General features: G+C 41.4%; 1 protein-coding gene across 2 annotated transcripts in view; it reads right to left on the bottom strand.

Annotated features, from left to right (window-relative positions):
* The window catches only part of RPTOR (regulatory associated protein of MTOR complex 1), a 293,281-nt gene that overhangs the window by 125,817 nt on the left and 145,193 nt on the right, over window positions 1-22,271 (bottom strand). For both annotated transcript variants that reach the window (XM_054047579.1, XM_054047580.1), the window contains exon 7: window positions 20,606-20,665. In XM_054047579.1, the coding sequence (XP_053903554.1) occupies window positions 20,606-20,665 (60 nt within the window). The remainder of the gene's footprint in view (window positions 1-20,605; window positions 20,666-22,271) is intronic.

The raw sequence follows: 22,271 nt of genomic DNA, 5'->3' as shown, positions 1-22,271 counted from the left end.
CTTTATTTTATTTTTCAAAGGAGAAAAAAGAACACTGAACGACTCCTAGCATGGTAGCCTTCCAAACAGTGATCTATTGCCGACACTTCTCCTGTCTTGGGAGACTCAGGGAAACTGCAATATCAGGGATTCTCAAAGTTCAGTGTTTGGGGTGTAAGAAATCAATTCAAATCTCTGCAAATACTGAAATATTTACACACTGACTTTCTCTCAAGCAAGTAAATCTTAGCGCAGGGTAAATTTAGTAATTGACAAAGCAGCCCATGATTCCAAAGTTCGTTTGCAGGAGATTGTAGCACATGGAATGCATATTCTACAAATGCAATGCTGAATTTAGTGTACATTCTTTTTTAAGTCTGTTCCCCCAGAGGTAGAGTTTAGTGGTATGGAACCAAAGTATAGCAATAATAGGGCTGAGACAAAATTTTAAACTTTGCATTTGTTACAGTGGAGCCCATGGTTCTAGCTATACTTAATATTCCTTCCCTCCTCAGTGAGTTGATAGGACACTGCTTCCAAAAACACCTTTTTGTCTAGATGGGGACCAGCAGCAAATAGGAGCTTCAAAAAAACTAAAAGGATTTGTTACCCTTTACCTCAACCCAAGCCACTGGCACCAATGTCCAGGTTTCCTAAGTTTAGGAACTAGTAGCTCTGCTGCTGAAATTTGCAGATGACACAAAGATTGATGGAGTGGTAAACAATGAGGATAGGGCAATCATTCAGAACAAACCTGGATTGCCTGGTAAGCTGGGACCATTAAAAAAATGTGTTGCCAAATGCAAAATCATACACTTAGGATGAAAGAATGCAGGCAATACCTACAGAATGGGGAACCATATGCTGGAAATCACTAACTCTGAACAAGATTAAGAGCTCATAGTGGACAAACAACTGATGCGGTGGCAAAGAGGACTAATGTGATTCTTGGATATATAAAGAAGGGAGTAGTGAAGAGTAGGGAGGTCATTTTGCCTCTGTCTATGGCATTGGTGAGACCAGTACTGGAATACTGTGTCTGCTGTGAAGATTTTAAAAAGGATGTCGAAAAGTTGGAAAGGATGCACAGAAAAATCACAATTTAAGTAATTAAAGGGCTGGAAAAAATATCTCACAGTGAGAGTCTTAAAGAGCTCAATCTGTTTAGTTTATCCAAAAAAAAAAAAAGAAAAAGTAGCCTGAATGCTACGTACAAATACCTTCAAAAGGAGGTACTGAACAGCTCTTTAATCTAGCTCAGAAAGGGATAACAAGAATCAATGGTTGAAAGTTAAAGCCAGAGAAATTCAAATTAGTAATACATTTTTAAAGCTTTGAGGATGATTAACTACCAGGGAAGAAGGGAATTTTCGATTTCTTCATGTCTTCAAATCAAGACTGACTACTGATCGAGATGCAGGTTTTAATCGGAAAGCTTTCTCAGTGAGCCAGATGTAGCTGTTCTCTGGTGGATACCAGTCAATGAAAACTGGCCCAGTGTGGGATAGCGCTGCCCCAGTGGGTGTTTTACGTTTAGAGGAAAGGGAGCGTTCAGGCCTTCTCCCCACAACAACAAACAGAATCTCATCATTTCCAGACTCAGCCCTTGGACAACATGACCTCCTGTTGCAGAGTTACCCAAACCTATCCCATCCATGGACTGAACTGACAAAACGTTAAGAGTTTGAGAGCTGCACTTAAAGTGCAGAATACACTGCAGCCACTGATCTTTAATATGGAAGTGTGGCCTACAGAAAGCACAGGTTCCCGCATACAAAGCTCCATGTGCGATCCAAATGACCAGACCACAATGCATGCTACGGAGGACCCAAGTCTCCACAGGCTGCACTTCTGGGTTAGAGAGGAGTGGGATTGGGCTGTTATTGGATCCACCCATTGTTCCTTCTCCTCATCAAAACACAAAGCCATTCATACCCAATTCCCAACTCTCCCATTAGTGCTCAAACAAACCCTGGCTCAGAGCTAACACAATCTGACACTGTCCCAGCTAAGCTCCTCTCTATTAAGAAAGTATCAACAGCTATGATAAGCAGACTTCAAAAATGTGCAACCAGCCCAGTAAGCTGTGTGAATGGTGAGGTAACAGTCTAGCTTTACTTCATTAAAGTAAAATGTGCCACAATGAATCTTTCTGGCATGTAATAAAAAGGCAGATGGAGGAAAACCTTGGTGCTTTTCAGCTTAAAGTGATACAGCCAAGTGCTTTCCTTTTCTATATAAATCTCTGTATAGACAGTATCATACTATTACAGCACAGTAATCACTGCAACCACCCCTGGAAGGGATCACTTAGACATCACACACAGATACTCTTTAGTCTTTAACATTTTTTTAATCTCAGTTGTTTGTAAAACTATCTTAAAAGCTTTAAAACAAATGTTTTATCCCTAGCAATTACGTCCTGCCATTTAGCAAACAATAATGTTCCTCCTATTTTGTGTAAGGAATATTTTTTGCCACGTTACAGACAAGACATTCTAAACACAAATGAATATTCAATCCAAGCAAATACAATATTCCAGAGGTGGCCAAATTTACTGACCTGCCGAAATTATATGATAATCTTCAGAAGTTTGAGAGCCACAAGACATGCACAACCTTTACACATGCATTTTAAAAAATATTAACATCCTAATTACTGTATTTTGGCTAATTACTGCTAAAGCTAGAGGCCTTGTGGGTCTCCATCCTAGTCATAAGTCTTTGGAAATCTGGTTGATATGCTGTCAAGGCAGTACAGAGGACCTTGGTCAGATGTTGATTTGTAAGGACTGCACAATGTTTCAATTTTACAAAACTTCATCACAGAGTACAGCGATTCACACAGTATGTTGTGCCAAAATTGAAATGAGTCGCACACTAGTCTTCTTGGGTATGTCTTCACTACCCACCGAATAGGTGGACAGCGATCGATCCAGCGGGGGTCGATTTATCGCATCTAGTCTAGACACGATAAATCAACCCCCGAGCGCTCTCCCATCGACTCCTGTACTCCAGCTCGGTGAGAGGTGCAGGCAGAGCCGACGGGGGAGCGGCAGCAGTCAATTCACTGAAATGAAGACACCGCAGTAAGTCGATCTAAGTACGTCGACTTCAGCTACATTAATTCACATAGCTGAAGCTGCATAATTTAGATCGATCCCCCGCCCCCCCAGTGTAGACCAGGCCCGTGAGTTGAGAATACTTCATTCCTGGAACTTGCTTTCAGAACTCAATTATAGACTGTGATTTATGCATCAACTTTAGAACCTGATCTTCCTAGAGTTCTAATAGTTCCATTTCTACAGTAGATGGTTCTGTAACCACGGTTTTGGGAATTGAACAGCCGTCATTGATCACATCAAGCATGAATGGGTTTACAAGAAAGGCGAAGCAGGATCTCAGCTTCTGCAAGTTTTCAATCCTGGCCTGAAAGTCATCAAGCAGTCCTTGTAATTTACCTCTGTATTCCTCAAGTTTGTGATCTTCTACTTTAATTTCAGGGAATGTGTTTATCCTACTCTTGAGATCGGGAAAGTGGTTGAAGTCTCTTGACACTATGTCTCTTTGCAGAAGCTTTAACTTACTCTGGAAGCTGAAGACTGTGAGTGAGGACAGAAATAATCTTATCCTTCCCTTGGAATGCCAAGTTGAGAGTTTGTAGATGCTACATAATAACAGTGAAAAATATTGCATCCATTGCTCATCTTTCAGTTGTAGATAGGACTTTTCCTTTTCTTCCAGGAAAGCACTGATAGGCTCCACAAACCTATTTAAGACATTTGTGGTTGATAATCACCTCACAATACAATAGAAAGAGACATTAGGTTTGTCTTCAAGATCCATCAATTCAATGAAATTTGTGTACTCTCGATGAGTCTTCTCATTTGAATGAATTAAATTTACAATTTCTAGGACTACTTTCATAACATTTTCATACTTGAAGTATCTGCCTGGGAGATGGTCATGATGGATGATGCAATGAGCAGGGAGAAACTCTGGAAATTTGGGATCGCTTTTCAAGAGTCTGATAAGGCCTACTTTTTTCCCCACCATTGCAGGTGCTCCATCCATTGTAACACTGACAACTTTATCCAGTGCTACAACGGCATTTGTCAATGCTTTGTCAAGTGTGTTCTTTATGTCAACATCACAGGTTGTTTCTTTTAGCGCCACTAAGTCCAACATTTCTTCTTTCACAATTACATCCGCAGAAACATAACAAACAAATCGCTAATTGTGGTTTATCTCGCACATCTGTGGATTCATCGATAGCTAGGTTGAATGCTAGAGAATTCTTTAGATCGTTTTGCATCTTGCTTGCAACATCGGCACTGATCTGGGAGATCTGCCTCTCCGTAATGTGGCACGAAATTGGAATTCGGTGTATTAGTCGCTGAAATTGTGTGTTGCTTGGATCTAAAATTGCAAACAACTTCTGCAATATTCTTCCTAACAAATTCTCCATCACAATATTGAGATTTAGCACGAGCAATATTCCATGCCATAACAAAACTAGCTTCTGTTGTTGGGTTAGCTTCCTTACTGAACGCAGAAAGTAGTGTCTGTTGACTGTTGAGGCATAATTTTAATGTGGGTAGGTTGTTTTTCCTTAATTCTGATCCAGGAGGGTACTTAAACAAAAAATTATTGTGATTTATTTTGTAGTGATGTTTCAAGTTGTTCACTTTGTAGCGAGAGAGCGATGCATTGCAGATTAGGCACAGGGGTTTGCCACTTTTGCTAGTGAATGCAAAATCTTCCTCCCATTCTGGCTGAAAATTTCGGTTTTCTTCTTCATACTTGCATTTCTTACAGTTTGAACATGTCATTGTCATCTACAAAATTAATGTAAGGTTAACAGTTAAATCTAAAACTATTCAAATGCGACTTATGGACAGTAAACACAGCCTGTAGTGTGCAGCATGCAGGGAGATCAGAGCACATGAGGTCTGTACAGCACTACAGTGATCAGATTTCCTGAGCATGTGCAGCTGAAGCCGGAACCTAGGTGTCAACTGCAGAGCTGAAGCCCCCAGCACCAGCTCGCCTCTTCCTACGGAGCTGAAGCCGCAAGCAGCGGAGCCCCTCCTCCTGCGAGACTGAAGCCACGATCGCTGGCTCACCCCGCTGCAGGGTGAAACCCTGAGCCTCCGCCCCTTCCCCCACACACACGAGGCTGAAGCCGCTTTGGGGTGAAGCCGCCCATCCCCCCACGGGGTGAAGCCCCAAGCTCTGTGAGCTGCAGCTGACCTGTCAAAGAGCCACATGCTGGTTGCACTTTGGCCACACCTGCAATATTCAATGTTAATTTTCCATTGAAATAATGATAACAGTTTAATTGGATTGCAGTGTTAGACTCATCTAAAATATTTAGCAAAATTTCACAATGCAGCTATCTAGGTATTTATTTATATGCGCTAATCAGAGAATTGTTTTACCTTAACCTTTTCTGTATGTCAAGAATATTAATAATTTTCATAATCTTATTCTTTATTTTTATATTTAGCAAAAAATCTTGATAGGCCCACCAAGAAGTGCACATGCTTAATCTAAGCAATTGTGTCATTGGTTACTGGAACCTTTGAAAACCCTCTCTTATCCTCTCTCTCTCCTGTATGTCACACCTAAAATTTAGACCCTGATCCTACCAACACAAACATGTTTAACTTTAAACCTTGACTTCAGTGAGACAACTTATCTGCTTAAAATTAAGCATTTGCAGGTTTAGGGCCTTAGATTGTAAACTCTTTGCGGCAGGGACAATATCCTTCTACGTATTCTGTGAAAATCTAGGGGGCTATAAAATAACTCAAGACAATATCAATCCCATTGAGCCTAGTCTCAAAATAAAAAAACACCACCCAAAACCAGAGAGGAGTCACAAGTCCAGAAAAAACACCCAACATAATAGACAACCAAAAGCAGAACAGAAGCCAGCAATAACCCACCCCATCCTGCTACCATTCAAGTGTCTTCAGTATGTTTTTCTATAATAAAATGAATAATTCCTACATGGTTCACAATCTGTCATTTTAACAAACAAAACCCACTAAGCTCTCTCTCACTCCTTGAGTTTAGGAACTACATTACTTTTCCAACTCTGCATGATCAGTCTCAATATCTCTCAAAGATTATACATATATCCTTTAGCATGAAGAAAATCATCCTGGCAAAATTAGCATCCCAAATTGAGCAAACTATCATCACAGATTCCCCTCATTCACCCCAATCACACTTCTGTAACATTCGTTCAGACTTTAAAAGTCTGGAGACAAAGCTAAATGATGCAGGTGAATTTATCATTTGCCTGTTACCAGCCATCTTCAGATCATCCACAAAAACATGTGGGAAGGGATGCACAATGTCCAGTGCAAAGTTCAGAAGGAGTCTGTCTTTCCTTGTTGTAACTCAGTATTTCTCAAGCTGCTTGAAATTCAAAACTTTTTAAAAAATCTTGGGTTGGTTTGGAATGATAGGAAAAATATACTTCTCTAGAAATCGTGTTTGTTAACTGCTGCCGCAGAGGGAACACAAGGGCACATAACTTCTTCAGTGAAGGTTCCATAGAAATATACACTTACATTCCAGACAATTCTCAACAATAAAATAGTGAAGTTATATTAGTATAGCTGGAATCCAAAAGTATTCCGTGTTCAGGCTTTTTGTAGGGCAAATATTGATCCTAAGCTACTTGTCTATCCCTTTAACTTAATTTTCAAAGCAAGTAGAAAGAACTCACATCAGAGCAGAATTCAGAATACCAAATTTCGGTCCACATGGGAGAGGCAGAGAGATTTCCAAGAACAATTTCACACTTAATTCTCTTTATTAAATGTGAGATGCACAGAGATGTGCATTTTGGCTGGTGCTCTTAGCTGTGAATGACAGGCTGAAATAGGAAGTTGCTGCCTGCAGCCATTCCCTAGAAGCAACCTGAGACTTGAATAATCCAAGCTATTCTCTGGAGAAACAGTATGGGGTTTTACATTTTTTCACTAAAAGGCTAGGCACTGAAAACAATTGCTCGTTAGTAGGGCATATATTGTACTGTGGACATGTTTGCTTTTTAAAAAACAATTTCTGTGATAAGAGTAGGTGTTAATCCTGAACATTTACAATGTTAGAAACCTTTGTAAGACTATAACCTTTGTAAGGTATTGTGCAAAAGAATGTCTGCCTGTGAAGGGCAGTGCACACTAATGACCAGTGCATGGGATGGGAGTCAAAATGATCTGGCCCTACTCCCTGTTCTGACACCCTATGTTACCTTGGGTAAATTGTCTCGCCATGTGCCTCAGCTTCCCCATGCATAAAATGGGGAGAAAACTTTTGCCTACCCTCTCCCAGTGTTGTGAAAATTCAGTAAGGTCTGCCAGTGCTTTGGAGATGCACGTGCTATATAAATGTTATGCATTATTATTGGGTGAGAAGGTGAACAGGAGGAAGCAGGGCCTGCTCCAGCTTTTTTGTCGCCCCAAGCAGCGGGGGGGCCGGGGGGGGGGAGAAAACCCAATTGAGCTGCCGCTGAAGAGGAAGAGAGGGAGTGAAGGACCCGCCGCTGAAGTGCCGCCGCCGCAGACCCAGACGTGCCACCCCGATAATGGACGGAGTGTCGCCCCTTTCTATTGGCCGCCCCAGGCACCTGCTTCCTTTGCTGGTGCCTGGAGCCGGCCCTGGGAAGAAGGCAGGTACATAAGTGCTTAGGCAGTACTCTGAATAATGTCTGTCTGCACACATACCAGGGCCTATAGATTTTAAATTGCAGCTATCAAGTATACATTAGAAGGTATTTGACTGCAGTTATTCTGCATGTTACACAGAGACTCAATTAAGTTTGGAAAAATTAGCAGGATAAATCTTTGCATTAAAAAAATTCAGCGATTCTTCTGTTCCTAGATGAGACGTCCTGATCTCCTGTCCTGTGACAGCAGTAAAGATTAAACTGCTTGTGTTGCCTGGATGACAGGCTGAATTATCTGGGGAAAGGGCTTTTATCTGAATACGATCTGATAACAGTCAATCTCATCTTTGCCTGGGAATCAAATTTTAACTTCAGAGGGGGACTGGAGGAGCAATTCTCAACTCTCAGATGCTTAAACAAAGATCAATTCAATAATAGGGATAATTAATCAGCCAAAAATTGAATACGTCCATCACCAACCAACCTTAGAAACCCAATCAACCTGCACTGAAATTCAGCAGTATCAGCCTGTACCCATTACTTATGGGAGCTGCTGCCTAATGCTACAGAAAAAAATATGGAATAAAAGGTTGGAGGAAAAGTAAAGCATTTCTTATTTCCTTTCTCACAGTTGTATGATAAAATAAAAAACTGATTGCTTACATTAAATAGTCTCATTTCCATCCCATTCAGAAAATAGAGTTAGCTTTCCTTTTGTTTATTTTTGCAGAGTTCCACTGAATACGCAGATTTTCCTTAGACTTGAGTATCTTAATTGTTTTTCAAATAAAGCAATTTGCAGAGATTCTCAGTGTATTTGCTTGCACACTGTGGGACAAGGTCTTTCAAGGCAGTCCTCTGACCATAATATTATACAGGTCTGTCGCATCTTACGCGCATTTAACATGTGCAATTTCAACTTTTCGCGGTCGGAAAAAACAAAAACAAAAAAAAGAGAAAAACAACTTTTTTAATACTATACCTGTAGTGCGGGCGATTTCGCCCACCTTTGAACTCAATGGGGTTTTGGCTATACGCGGTTTTTGCTTTATGCACTAACCGTGGAACGGAACCCCCGCGTAAGATGAGACAGACCTCTAAATGCTTTTTACCTTTTTGGGTATGTGGCCACTAAAATAAACAAACATGGAACGAGCAGAAGGCAGCAAAGCTCCACAAAGAATTTGTCCCATGTGGGATTTTGCTGCCTTCCTGGTTTCACTTCTCCTGATGTCTTTCATATTATGTTTTGACAATCATTGGAGAGCCCTGGACATCAAGGACCAAGCAGACTTCATTTCTAAATCTAGAAAGAAAGAAAGAAAATTTAAAAGGGGGAGGGAGGCCACACTGCCTCAGCTCTTGGCTGTGATGTAACATATCGACAGTATCCATGCTTCTTCCATCAACTATTCCTAACAGTCACCTTTACAAAACCCTAAATCACTGCAGTATATTGTGAAAAGTGCGGACCATGAAATGTCAAGGTCACTGAACTTGTGCCAGGTGCAACTGTCAATGTCCTCAGAAATTTAGCAAAATCCTGTGAATCATTTTAATTACAATGGAAACATTTACTTCAAAGGAAGCCAGGTTTCCCCCCCTCAGTTGGTAAAAGCTTCACCACATTAACTTTACTATTGGACATCTAATGTGTATAAATTTGAGATGCACATTAAAATGTACGGCTTACATGTTAGAACAAAATGTTCTAGTTAATAGTCTCTGATGTGTTCATAAGCAGTGAAAGGGAAAGTTCAAAGTTGGGATGGTTATCCAAACCTATGAACTTGCTCCCGGCTAGGTCCTGCCACTAGTATAACTACTGATCCCTCTCCTGCCTATCTTTTAAGATATGGGGATTGTGGTGAGGCAGCAGGTATGGTAGCTCTCTCTGCTGGGCTCCAATCACCAATGCTAATACACCTCTACCCCAATATAACGCTGTCCTCGGGAGCCAAAAAAATCTTACCGCACTATAGGTGAAACCGCGTTATATCGAACTTGCTTTGAGCCGTCAGAATGTGCAGCCCCCCTCCCACCCCGGAGCACTGCTTTACCGCATTATATTCGAATTCGTGTTATATCGGGGTAGAGGTGTATTTACTAGCTCTGCGGCTTCCTTGTTACTTGTGTCTCAAAGAGCATACGTGAGGGGAAGCCCAAAGGGTACACAAGTGCCAGAATCTTGCAGTGTAAGTCATTCAGCTAGAAAGATACATCAGCACTTCAATGGTTAGTTCAATCAAAGGGAGCATTTCTCTCATTACCATACAGCGGCTGATACAGAAAGGACTTGAATCTAACTGATTTGGCTAACTCCTGAAACCTCGCCCACCTCCTTGAGACAATCAACAAAAGAGTTAAAGTTCTGACAACATTTATCCTGGAATGTTCTAAAACTTTGTGTCTTTGTTTTCAGTCCTGCCATCTATCTTTATTAAGCAATGGAATGGTGTTGCCATGAAAACCATCTTGTTGAGTATGATCTTTACTTCGCATACACAATAAGCTTTTGCGTAAACAAGCGCCTGGCTCTTTATCTAACAATGGTGATAAAACTAAGTGCTCCATTTCAATAAGAAATTATTCATTGCCGAAGATAAAACCTTCTGGATCATCATTCTTAAAGTCAATCTAAAAGTCTTCCCCACCCCTTAACTCAAGTACTAATGATCCACATTTGTCAGCTAAGTATGATGACGAATTGTCACTACTGTCCTTTGGTTGCCGACATGTTTAAATCTCAAAATATATTTAAAGCCAAATTTTGGGGTCTTCCATTACACTGACTAGAAGGAATTCCGGGGCTGTGAACTGCCCAGCTTTGGTCCAAAGTTTGCCGTCTTCAAAAGTGAACTAAGAATTATATTTCCTCCCAAGTCAATATTACTTTCCCCACTGTTTCTCTCTCTCCCTTTCCTACACACCTTGGACTGTTTTTATTCGGTGTGTTCATGACTATTTTAGATTGCAGGGTCTTTGGGGCAAGGATCTCATTGCCTTATAGACCAAGCCACACTACTGATGCCATCAATAATATTTCTTTCCCATACACTGAGATATGCACCTTGCTGGGTATTCCCATGCTGCAAAACAAAACAACACCAAACCAGTTCTAGCACTGTTTCTTTGACCAGCGTCAATGGAAAATTTTAGAATAGATTACAAAGTCATGCTGTGCAAACTATTTAAAAGAATCATGTTTAGTCTTAGCAACAATTTTATTTAAAAATGGATGAATCAGGTGCCGTTCTTATCAAAACATGAACAGGTCTGATCCTCCTGACGCTTTCAGCTGGAATGAAAGAATGTCATTGCTAATGGCTACTGGGCAAAAGTGGCAACTGGTGGATGGAGTTTGCTTTAAATAGACGAGCAAGAACTTGCTGGACATGCTAACCCTCAGGAAAGAAAAGTGATAAAAGCAATTATCTTTGACTTCAAAAGTAATGGAAGGGAGCTGAGAACAGAGCTTTGTGTTGTGAGAAGAACGGTTTGATTCTGACAACTGTAAAAGGCCCTTCATGGAATTCTAAGGGGAAGTGCAAGTCACATAAAGCCTCATTCTTCCTTACTGACATGTGGCTAATACATACTGGTATCCAAGGAAGCACGCAGTCAGCACCAGGGGAAATGAATTTATACAAAATCAAAGGCTGTTAAAGGGAAGGATGATCACATTCTGAATGCCAAAGTACATGATCAGCTGAGCATACAATAAGAGGAAATTAGTGCTCCAAATGTTTGAAACTGAGCTTGTTATAGTTCCAGGACTGCTATCAAAACGCCATGCAGAAAAGGTGTCTTCATTCCCTTCTCCTACCAGGTTTCTTGGTTTTCTGCTTCTGTTGAATTTTCCCTAATGGAGTGGGAGCGGGGAAGAGAAAGAGAGGGGAAAGGATGAGAGGCTATTTTGAATGTGTTCGGTTTTGTGACTCTCATGCTGATTGACTTCCTGCACTACACCTGCCTTTGTGTAGATTTTTCCCTCACACATCTGCCAATGGGTGCATATCATGTGACCTGGCCACTGTCATCTCAGTCCAGTCCTGGGTCTTTCTTGAGTAGACACTTGCTAATCCCAACAAATGGTGTGTTGGTTTGGGATGTCTAAAAATTACTAAGCATCCCTGACCTACTCATAATTTGAACTGGGATCTCCAGAGATGAAAAACTAAACTACTGTTAACTAACTAATCACACTACTATGCCTCCGTTCCAATCTACTGTTCTAAAGGCAACTCGGACTAATTAAGATTCTCTGGGCATTTGTTATTTTGTTACCTTACAGCATGATTTCTACATTTTCCCCAATTACTCACATTCTTTCTGCTGTGCAGTCTCTTCGGATTTTGTTTTTCCCACTTCATCTCTAAATTAGTTCCTTGTGAATCATTACTCATCTTATCAGTGACTGACAGACACTAATGAATTACTGATTTCCAGCCTGTGACACTCCATAATAGTTATAATGGAAACAAAGGTAATTTTAGTACCAAACTTGTTATTTCCAGTAATTTTTGTAAAGTGAATTTTGTGCTGTTGAAAGGTGCTTGATTGTCAGACCCAGAGACTTGAGATCTGTGTTCTCAAAACAGCTACAGAACAGGCAGCAGCAAGGCAAGCTATACAGCTCCTGCCTATGTGACTCAACCCTGATCTGCAGGGACTATATCTAGGGTTTAGAAGACTGTCCATGTCCCACAGATAACACGGTATGTCTGCTAAGATGTGTAGCAAAACATTGGTGGCAAGGGAAAATGATTCATGTCAATTGTGATGGGTTTTTTTTTTTTTACCATGAGTATTTGGTCATTACAAATGATTGTAACCATTAACTCATTTCAGACAAAAAAACTGAACAGCGATCAGACGAGAGGGACTTCTGCTTACTAATTATCTGTACCAGACACCAACAAATAGCCCCGCTGGAAAAAAGCGCTCTACGTCATTCTCAGTCCCCTGCGTTTCCCAGGTTTCCTCACATTCTGTATGTTCCTTTTAAAAATTGTATTACTTAACTCCAGCATTAGTTCCAAAATATGGATTATTTTGGCTCCCTCTCAAAGGATTGATACTATAAATGCACTGTAGAGGCAGCAACGTGCTTATTCATCAGGCTGCTGGGTTAGCCTAGATAATTAGAAATCTGGGCTCTTCAAAGAAGGTGCAGAGTAATTTACTCCTAAACGCATCATCTTAATTAGAAAACAAACTCCTTTCCCAGGTTTAAAGACAGCTAAATTATAAATTACATTATGTACTACTGTCTAGCTAGACTTGTCGTGGGACTATAATAAAAACATGTGTTCTCTATAATTGATATCTTTATCAGATTATGATGAAAAGGTTTTAATGTTTGCTATCCTCAGGAAGCTTCATTCAGAACATTTTCAGGAAGGCAGCTCTTCTAAAAAGTATGTTATGGAGATATGAAGAAGGAGCAAGAACTCAGAAAAAACTGTTATAACAAGTACCCCCTACAGCATTGTGAGGAGTTTGAGTGCAATACTGAGAAATGCTTGATTTCTGGTCTCAGCAACAGTAAAAGAAATATACTATGCAGGGTGTAGTGGCCCAGCAAAGGACTAGAAGGCCAAGCAACTGTTTTGCTTTTTGATCTGGGGAGTCATTAGTCATCTGTTTCAGGCAAACTGATTCCTAAACCTGGGTAAAACTAGTAAGCTTACTGGAAAGCAGAGGTTCACCTGCACTGAGCCATAGTTGCCAATGGCTACATAAAATCCGAAGTGGCTAAGAGGTCCAAGAGCAAAACCAACAAGCCTTAGGAAGTTCTTTACAGAGTGGAGTTCTAACACCCACCCCCCATTTTTTCCTTCCACAATATCTCACAAATCTGACCCGTCCCCCACTTATTCCCAATACACTTGTCCACACCCTAGTCACCTCCTGCCTTGACCTCTGCAACAACCTCCTCCATCTCTGACCTCCCTGAAATCAATATGGCTCCTCTCTAGTACATGCAGAATTCCTGGTGCAATCATCATTTTTCTCATTCAACCGGACCATGAACCTCCCTCCACTGGTTCCCACTAGTCAGTAGTATTGAGTTATAACTTCTCATCCTCACCTCTGGGACCCTTAGGGTGACCAGATGTCCCAATTTTATAGGGACAGTCCTAATATTTGGGGCTTTTTTATATATATAGGCTCCTATTACCCCCCACCCCCGTCCCGATTTTTCACACTTGCTAACTGGTCACCCTAGGGACCCTGGAGGATTCTACCTCTGTACACATCACAGATCTTTTGCATACCTGCTCTGCCAGTGATGCCCAGCTTGATGTCCCATTAATTTTCCTCTCCCATCTCTGAGCTTTTTCCTACAGCAACCTTTATACATGCATTGACTTCCCAGTCACAGTTCACCAAACCACTACCCTCACGTACTAAAAACTACTTACTTAATGACACACAGAAGGAATTAATAAATCCAATAATAAATTAGAGATGGAAAATCCATTAGCTTGCTCCTCTATGTTCTACCATTGTTTTCTTTCTTCTAGATCAGGGGTTCTCAAACTTCATTGCACCGCGACCCTCTTCTGACAACAAAAATTATTACACAACCCCAGAAAGGTAATCACATAAAAAAATCAAGTTAATTTGACAAGATCTATTTTCCATAAACCCATGCTGTTTGGCATGAATTACCCTCCTTTCACTTTTTATTAATCGAGGCACATCTCAACCATTTCATTATTTAGCTCAGGATCAAAGTCAGGCTGATAGGCCTATAATTATGAGCGTAGTCTACCGTGCTTTTCTAAATAATGGAACAACATTAGCTTTCTTCCTGTCCCTGGAACTTCTCCAACAGTCCAAGACTTATTGAAAAATCAGCATTAACAGTACAGAGAACTCCTTGGACAGTTCTTTTAAAATTCTTGGATGCAAGTTATCCAGACTAGCTGCTATTTACCCTCTTTAGTTACTGTTGAATGGAAAGTACTTTATCACCCTCATATAATATGAATGCATCATGTGGCTTTTTCCCCAAATCCAGAACAGTAATACTTATTGAACACCTCTGCATTTTCTACATTATTATTGACTGTTCCACCATTTCCATCTAGTATTGGACAAATACCATTGTTAGGATTCCTTTTCTTTCTAATATATCTAAGAAACAAGCTGTGGTGCTAGATTCCCGTGCTAAGCAGACAGGCAGGTTTGACAGGATAGCTTTTGCTAATTTATCTGTCACTTGACCAGACGGGAGTTTTTAGCACTGTGGTTAATGAAGTCAGAAAAACTAAGAAATTATTTTGCCACCTCCATTTTTATTTATTTATTTATTTTTCTGCTTCTGTTGTTTAGGTGGGTTACTGCAATCCAGAGCATTTACTAACAGGACCACAGCATAGACAGCTACCAATTTCATGCAATTTCTATACAGCTTGCTGAAACAAATGAATTATTCTAGCTTTAAGTAGTTAGGTTTTAGAATTATTATAAATCTAGTAAAATCAGTAACGTATGTTAACTCTCTCCTGATGTTATGCTTTTATATCATGTGGACTCATAACATCTGTTTGGCCACAATTTTTATATAACGTTGCTCTAGATAATACAGAAAGATTTTAGTGACTGATTATGTCACCAATTTACAGTGCTTAGGATTTCGTTCAGACTAAAGAACAAAGCCAACAAAGTAAACCGCTCCCCCCGTTCCCACAACATCTGCCTGTTTTAATATACTCTGACTTTTCTTATTCCATTGCTTAAAATGCTGCTATTGCAACGGCCATGAAACAGATTCAGGGGGAGAAGTAGAAGATACAAGTGGCCCAGGTGGGTTTAAAATGACACTGGTAAAGAATACAGCATTGTTGTAGTCATGTTTGCCAGACCCAAAGAAGAGTTCTGTGTAAGCTCGACTCTCTCACCAACAGACGTTGGTCCAATACAAGATATTACCTCACCCACTGGTAGAGATGTCAGTTTTGTCATTTTCAATTTAGAGTCATACAAGGACTCTTAACCTCACTTGCCTTGAAAACACAAAAAGATGACCGCAATAAGGACATGTGTATGTCACCCAGCCAAATTACACAATAAATCAAGAAACCCATCTTGGCAGCCAGCTTGACAGCTTTGTCAATACGTAGCAGTTTAATGATTAATCCCGTTCCCCTGCCCCTTAATTTAGGATTTTACATCTTTGAGAATATTCTGAACCCTTCTGCCCACTGGCTATTTATAAGCAGTATAACGCATAGTGCCCAGTTACACAGCCTAGATATCCTGCATTTTCAACTTGAGCTAGCGGCTTCACATATTGTACTCTCACCTAGCAGTGAAACAGAACCGATTTTCAAAGGAGACAACTTTTCTCCTCCATTTCACCTTGAGGTACTCACATATTTGCAATGGATTATCATTAATGATCTGTGAAGGAATGCTAGTTACACCTGCCAATCAGGTGATGGGAGTGCCTGACCATTGTTAGCTCATTAATGCTGGATAGTATGGAAGCCTCCTGTGATGGAACTAAAACTGTTCCACTCGAATTCAAGTTCTTTTGAAAGTACCATCGCAAGGTTGGGAGCATCTTGTACCAATAATCTGGGTTTAAAGGAAGTGCACAGCTCCAAAGGCAAAACACCTAGCTGTTACTGACTACCGTGTTGGGTGCTAGAATTTCTAGGGATAGTACAAGCCAGTCACAAGGATCTTGTACTCCATCTGTAAGTACAAGTGACTCAGTTAAAGGGGACCAGCCATGTCTGACGTGGATACCCCTTGTTCTAAAGCAAAATATTAGAAGAGGAAAACAGATGAGGACACTGGTGTTCAACTCATTTTAGTAACCTCTCGGGAGCCAGAAACCTAGGGGGCAGTGATTAGTCTTCTGTGCCTACTCCTGGAAGGGGAGGACAGAGTCTCTCTGACCATAAGAAGAAATGCCACTTCTTCCCCTCTGAGCATGTCTAATCCTTTGGGGCTAGGAAAAGCAGAGCTTCAACTCTGACCTCTTTAGGCTCTTCCCTTCACGGTGCCCCTGAAACTGTATGTCCCTCCCAACAGTACTCTCATCCCTGTAGTAAGGGAAGCAGGTTGGTCTCCAGGCACACAGAGACCTTGAGAGCTTGTTTCCCTACTCTAACTTCTTAAGCGAGTAAGAACATGATGCATGCCAGTTGGAGAGACAGATACCCTTCCACACAGAATATTCTTAATGATAATTAACCTAATTGTTATTTCATGTCAGTGCTTAATAACATATTTATATGGTACCCCCAGGAGATTGCCACTTGTATGGACAACTCCTTCAGGGTTTAAAGACAGAACCTCTTAGTTTTGCTTTCCAGACAGCTCAAAATCAGAACTGTTCAGGACAACATCCCTCTGTCCGCTCCAGGGTAAGTAGGCTTGGCAGCATTCTTCTCCCCCCCGCCCCCCATTTTGATGATTTTTATCAATTCTTATTTTTAAGATTGCTCCACCAGGAACACAGCCTCCTCCCACACCTTGTATTGCAGGGATCTGGTGTCACCCACCCTGAGGCAGTGCAGGGAGCCCTCTGCAGCTCCGCAGTCACGGACCTACTCACTCACTCGCATGACAGCAGGGCTGCCGAGGGTTCCCTGCATGGCCGCAGGGCTGGTGACTGCCGAACATTGCAGGCACACCCACTGTTACTGGTTGATATAATTTTTCATCAACTGCATTGTGCCAGCTGAAATTTACGTTTACCGACAGTTACTGATAGAAATCAAACCTTGAACAGTGCATTAGTTAAAAACCTGTACTATTCAAAAATCTATACATTGACATGAAGATTTTATAGCAATTGCTAGGACGAATCAGCATAAACATTGTTGCAACGTGCAGTGTGACACTTAGAAAACCTCAGTTAAAAATCCACGAAGCATATTGCGAACAGGAAAAAGAAAAATCAAATGTGTTCACTGCTGGTGTAATGAAAACAAAACCTAAAAGCTCGACATGGCTCATGAGTTAGGGGATGGAGAATGTAAAATAGTTCTGGAGATGGATGAAAGAGCTGAATTAATTCTCCTAGTTCTTTTATTTACTTTAGCAAACAGATTTCTGACCCTGTTTTGCATCGGCTTCTTTTTCACAGCCGATGAGCTGAAGAGATTTCTCTTTGTTTTCCTGCATAATCTGTCACTACCCAAGGGCCTTGCTCTGCCAGTTTTAGTCAATGGTTTGGGCTGGATCCTCAATCAGAAACAAGCGGATAAGTGCTGTCACAGTTCCAGGGTTAAATGGACTCTGCTCCCACCCTCATGGACCCCCTTTAGGTTTCCGGTCTCCAACCATCACCTCTTTATGGGTGGGGACCTTCATCACCTCCTTAACAAGGGATTTAAGGTTGCAAGCCCCTGGCAATTCACTGTGCTTATCCCAGCAGGACTGACCTTTGTCCAGCCCCAGCCATTCTGCTTTCTTCCAGGGTCTGAATGTGTTTACCAGTGACCAGCCAGCCTTCACATTTATTTAGGACAAAAACATGACAGAGAAAGCATAACATAAAACAATAAACAATCCATAGGCATGCCAAGGTTACCACGTGTCACCCATCTTCCACATGGAGACCCTGGCAGGTTCCAGTCCTTCAAGCCATTCCAGCAGGGCTTTGCCTAGTTACGCTTTCATGTCAGTTGAGGATCACATCAGGGACCCTCAGTGATTTCACCTCCTCCTTTATACCACAAGCCTGTTCTTTGTCTACTGGATCTCTTGGACATGGGCTGAACCCATTTATGCATTACTGCCTTTGAAGTTAAGGTTAATAGAATCATACTTTGGCTTCTCCTACCTAAATTGTAGACGCTGGACCCATTTTCACATAGATCAAATGTGTGATGCCAACATGGCGTCCATAATGGTTAACCACTTAAAAGCTGCTCAAGAGCCCGATATAGACCTATCTCCTAAAATACATTACACAGAACTTCTTCTGGCATTCAACGATACTTTGAAATGTATTTGGGATTAAAATAGGCAGGTTATTCAACATGGATCTACTTTACCAATGCAATAAGCCAAAAGCGAAGACAACGCTTTGAACTGGGAATTTTAGCTGATGGAATCCTACACTCATCACCAGGGTTGCAAAATATCATTTGCTACTGACAGTCTGGGAGCAATGAATGATAGCTGCAAATCACTGTACTCTACAAAACCTATTAAAAAAAGCAAAAAATAATATATTAAAACACTACTACTAGGTACTCACTGACTGAATACCCCAACCCAACCCCTCCGAACACCGCAGAGAATGCCTTTCCCCTGAATGAATGAATGAATGAATGAATGACTCTAATCCTGGAGAACTGAAAGAGGATAATTGGCTCTAGACATTCACGTGTCAGAATGACAAGTCCATGGCCTATTCTAATTAATCTTGACAATGAGCGTTTCTCAAGGCAAACATCCCAGAAATTGAATTATCTTTTATTAATTGTTCCAAGCTAATTTAACTTGGGTACATAATGTTCTAAGAATAGGAAGCTTGAAAATACTAACCATGTGGCACAGATCTCAGAGACCATCCACACAAACATATACTACCTCACCTGATGGCAAAAAATGCCTTCCTATAAAAACGCTTTGAAAACAAAGAATGCAGTAGATGAATTATGATTGTTTTTCAATAGCTTGGGTAGCTTGCATAACCTGGACTTTGTTTTGGAGACGAGTTTACTTAGTCAATCATTTTGCCCTGGGCTGTCCATTAGCCAGTAGTCATGGTCAAGTACTGCTTGGATGAAAGGATTATTATAGGTTTCCATGACATTAAGGATCAAAATATAATACCATTATTAGATAGAAAGAACACTACAGTGTGCTGAGGAAGTGACAAAACATGTCTTGTTTTTTCTGATTTTACACACATGCGCGCACGCACATGCACATACACACGCGCACACGCACACAGGCTCAGGGTATTGAATGGATTTTATGAGTCATGAAAGAGAAAATGATAGCTGTGTCGAGAGACATTCAAACCTCTGACAAGTATTGTGAAAGCTTCCCCTGCAGAGTTCCAGCACTGTGCACCCAAGACAGCTCTGCCCGTGCATCCCAATCCTGGCCATGCTATTCCAGTCCCGGTCTCCCCTGGACACAGCTCAGCCAATGCATCTAAATACCAGAACTGCAGGAACCATTTCAGTTCTATGCTCCCATATAATTCTACCAATGCACCTCACTGCCTGACTTTAGACACTCTCTACAATAGCCTTTGCCTGCCTTAAGCAGAGGCGTTTGCCACATGGTTTTATGTTAGCTAGGATATAGGCTGAGAGTATTAAACTAATTTCACATGTGACCTTAACACATGTGAAGTTGTAACTCGAAAAATTGAAGGCTATGAGCATTATCTAACATCTCCATTGATCCCTGTTGACAAGCTCTCTCGATGTGTGCCCAACACAATTAGTTAGGTGGCTCGACAATACTGTCTGCCAAAAAGGTGACCGAAGTTTGGATTCTGGGCTGACAGTCAGGCTAGTGTATGCTCAACATACCAGGAATGAGACCTACGTGACCTGTAAGTTAAAAGGACTGAGCAAAGCTCTAGGGCAAGCGTAAGACTCCATCTAAACAGTGTTCCCTGCATGAATTCTTGCTTCTATAGTCACTGCTTGCTCTGCCAGCCTGTGGTAAAGACAATATAATGAGACACACCATAGGCATGAGAACGAATGCAAAACAAAGGACTAACGGGGTAAGATAGTCAAAGAAAAATGAACAGAGGGGAACTTGGTACCCCCAAGTGAGTCTTGGGCCACAGAAGCTCCCCAAAGAGGCGCGTGCCCACAAGCAGAATGAAGGGATCTTGAGGACAACGTGACTAAAAAGCCATTTCCCCTCCCCATCAAACCAACTGTAATAATGGAAGTCAGGATAGCAGTAGTTTTAATGTCATAAAATCTTGCTTACTTCTCTATTAAATCCAGCGTGACTCCTGGCACCAATCTGACACTCTTCTGCATGCAAAACCTGTGGAGAACAGAAGAAAAATAATTCACACTAATTAAATATTTAATGACAGGACTCTTGGAGGTTCTGTGGAAAGAATGAGGAAGATGGCTATTACAGTGTCTTTGCTTTTAAAATAACATTCGGTTTGGAAAACTTTGCCACGGCATAATGAGAATCAAACAAGGCTCTCAACATTTGTCGCACTCATGATCGTGCAGTGATTTCCATCGTCACGGTGACAAGCTTGTGGTATTGCAACTGTCATAGTGACAAGTTTCCCAACACATGGAGAGAAAAAAAGGGTTCACAGTCATCCAGCAGAGTCCCTGGAGAGGGGGAGCAAGACACTAAATAAAGCAGAGCTCGTGTACACTAGTCAAAGAATGATCTGCGTTGGTTGGGTTTCCCTGAAGAGACCTGGCACGGCAGGGGGGAGGGAAGAGAGAGCGCGAGAGCAACGTGTCAAGATCAAACACCTGGGTTATATAATTTTAAAATACAAAACATTGATTCCATTTCTCCAACAATTAAAGGCACCACAATTTCAGAACTGCCTGTACCGAAAAATAGAGTCCAGTTAACTCTGTGGTTTGCCATATCTAGAGACTCCAAGACTAGCTAATCTGAGGTGGAAAAGAAGATAGGTGCTCAATTCTCAAGCATCAACTCCCTCTCCCCAGACTTCTTGGGGGAGTTCCTCCACTGACTCCACTACATCCCCAGTCCTCTCATGCAGAGTTTCACAAATCATTTCCAGCAGAATACAAGTTCATATTTTAAAAAAAGTTTCTAGCCTTTGTGATTGGAGAGAAAAACCTATTGAAATGGACCTTGAATCTGAAGACCAGCTGAAACCATAGGGGATCAACTGCCGAAGGCTTAGATCCTCGTTCCAGGAACTGTCTGAGCAGCAGGGCTGTGTGCTGGGAGATTCCTTTGGGGCCAGGGAAGAGACTCCTCCACCTCCATTTCCAAGCCAATCCATGGCTGTGCCACTTCCATCCCCAATAAGTAGGGGAAGTATCTGCCCAATTCCCCATGGTACAGCAGCAAGCAAGAACCCCCAGACATCTGTGCTCCTTGATGCACAGGGAGTATATATCTACCTGGTGGAGTTCTGACGACCCTCCAGCTTTCCCCATTTTACACCCTATTTTCCAGAATATGCATTGCAGCCACGCTCTTCCTAACCAATGATAGGGCAAGGCTCAGAAAAGCTCGATGGTGTCACAGTCAGCTAGTGGTTGTTTCTGATATTCTGTGCCTTCCATCCTAAAGGACCTTAAATTGATAGACAATTTCTACACGGGGTGAAATTGCACGGCAATACTGCCCAACAGTGAAGAAAAACACCATCTCCAAAATGCAGGGGGAATTTAAGGAGGCAGAATGTAGCCAGAGCTGGAATTTGACTGAGAGACCTAGTTTACTGCCCCCATTCATATAAAGAGTGCCATGAAATTTTATAACTACATTGGCCAGGGCCTCTGATTTATGTCTCAACCAAAAGATGACCATGCCATTCCCTAACGACATACTGCAGCCATTGTGCATTCATTCACTACTTTCTCAGAAAGAAGAATGTCACCTTTCGACTCACCACCACCAATTTATGCAGCATCAG

Source organism: Malaclemys terrapin, chromosome 13 (assembly GCF_027887155.1).
Source record: "Malaclemys terrapin pileata isolate rMalTer1 chromosome 13, rMalTer1.hap1, whole genome shotgun sequence".
Lineage (NCBI taxonomy): Eukaryota > Metazoa > Chordata > Testudines > Emydidae > Malaclemys > Malaclemys terrapin.
This window is presented reverse-complemented; position numbering and strand designations above follow the sequence as displayed.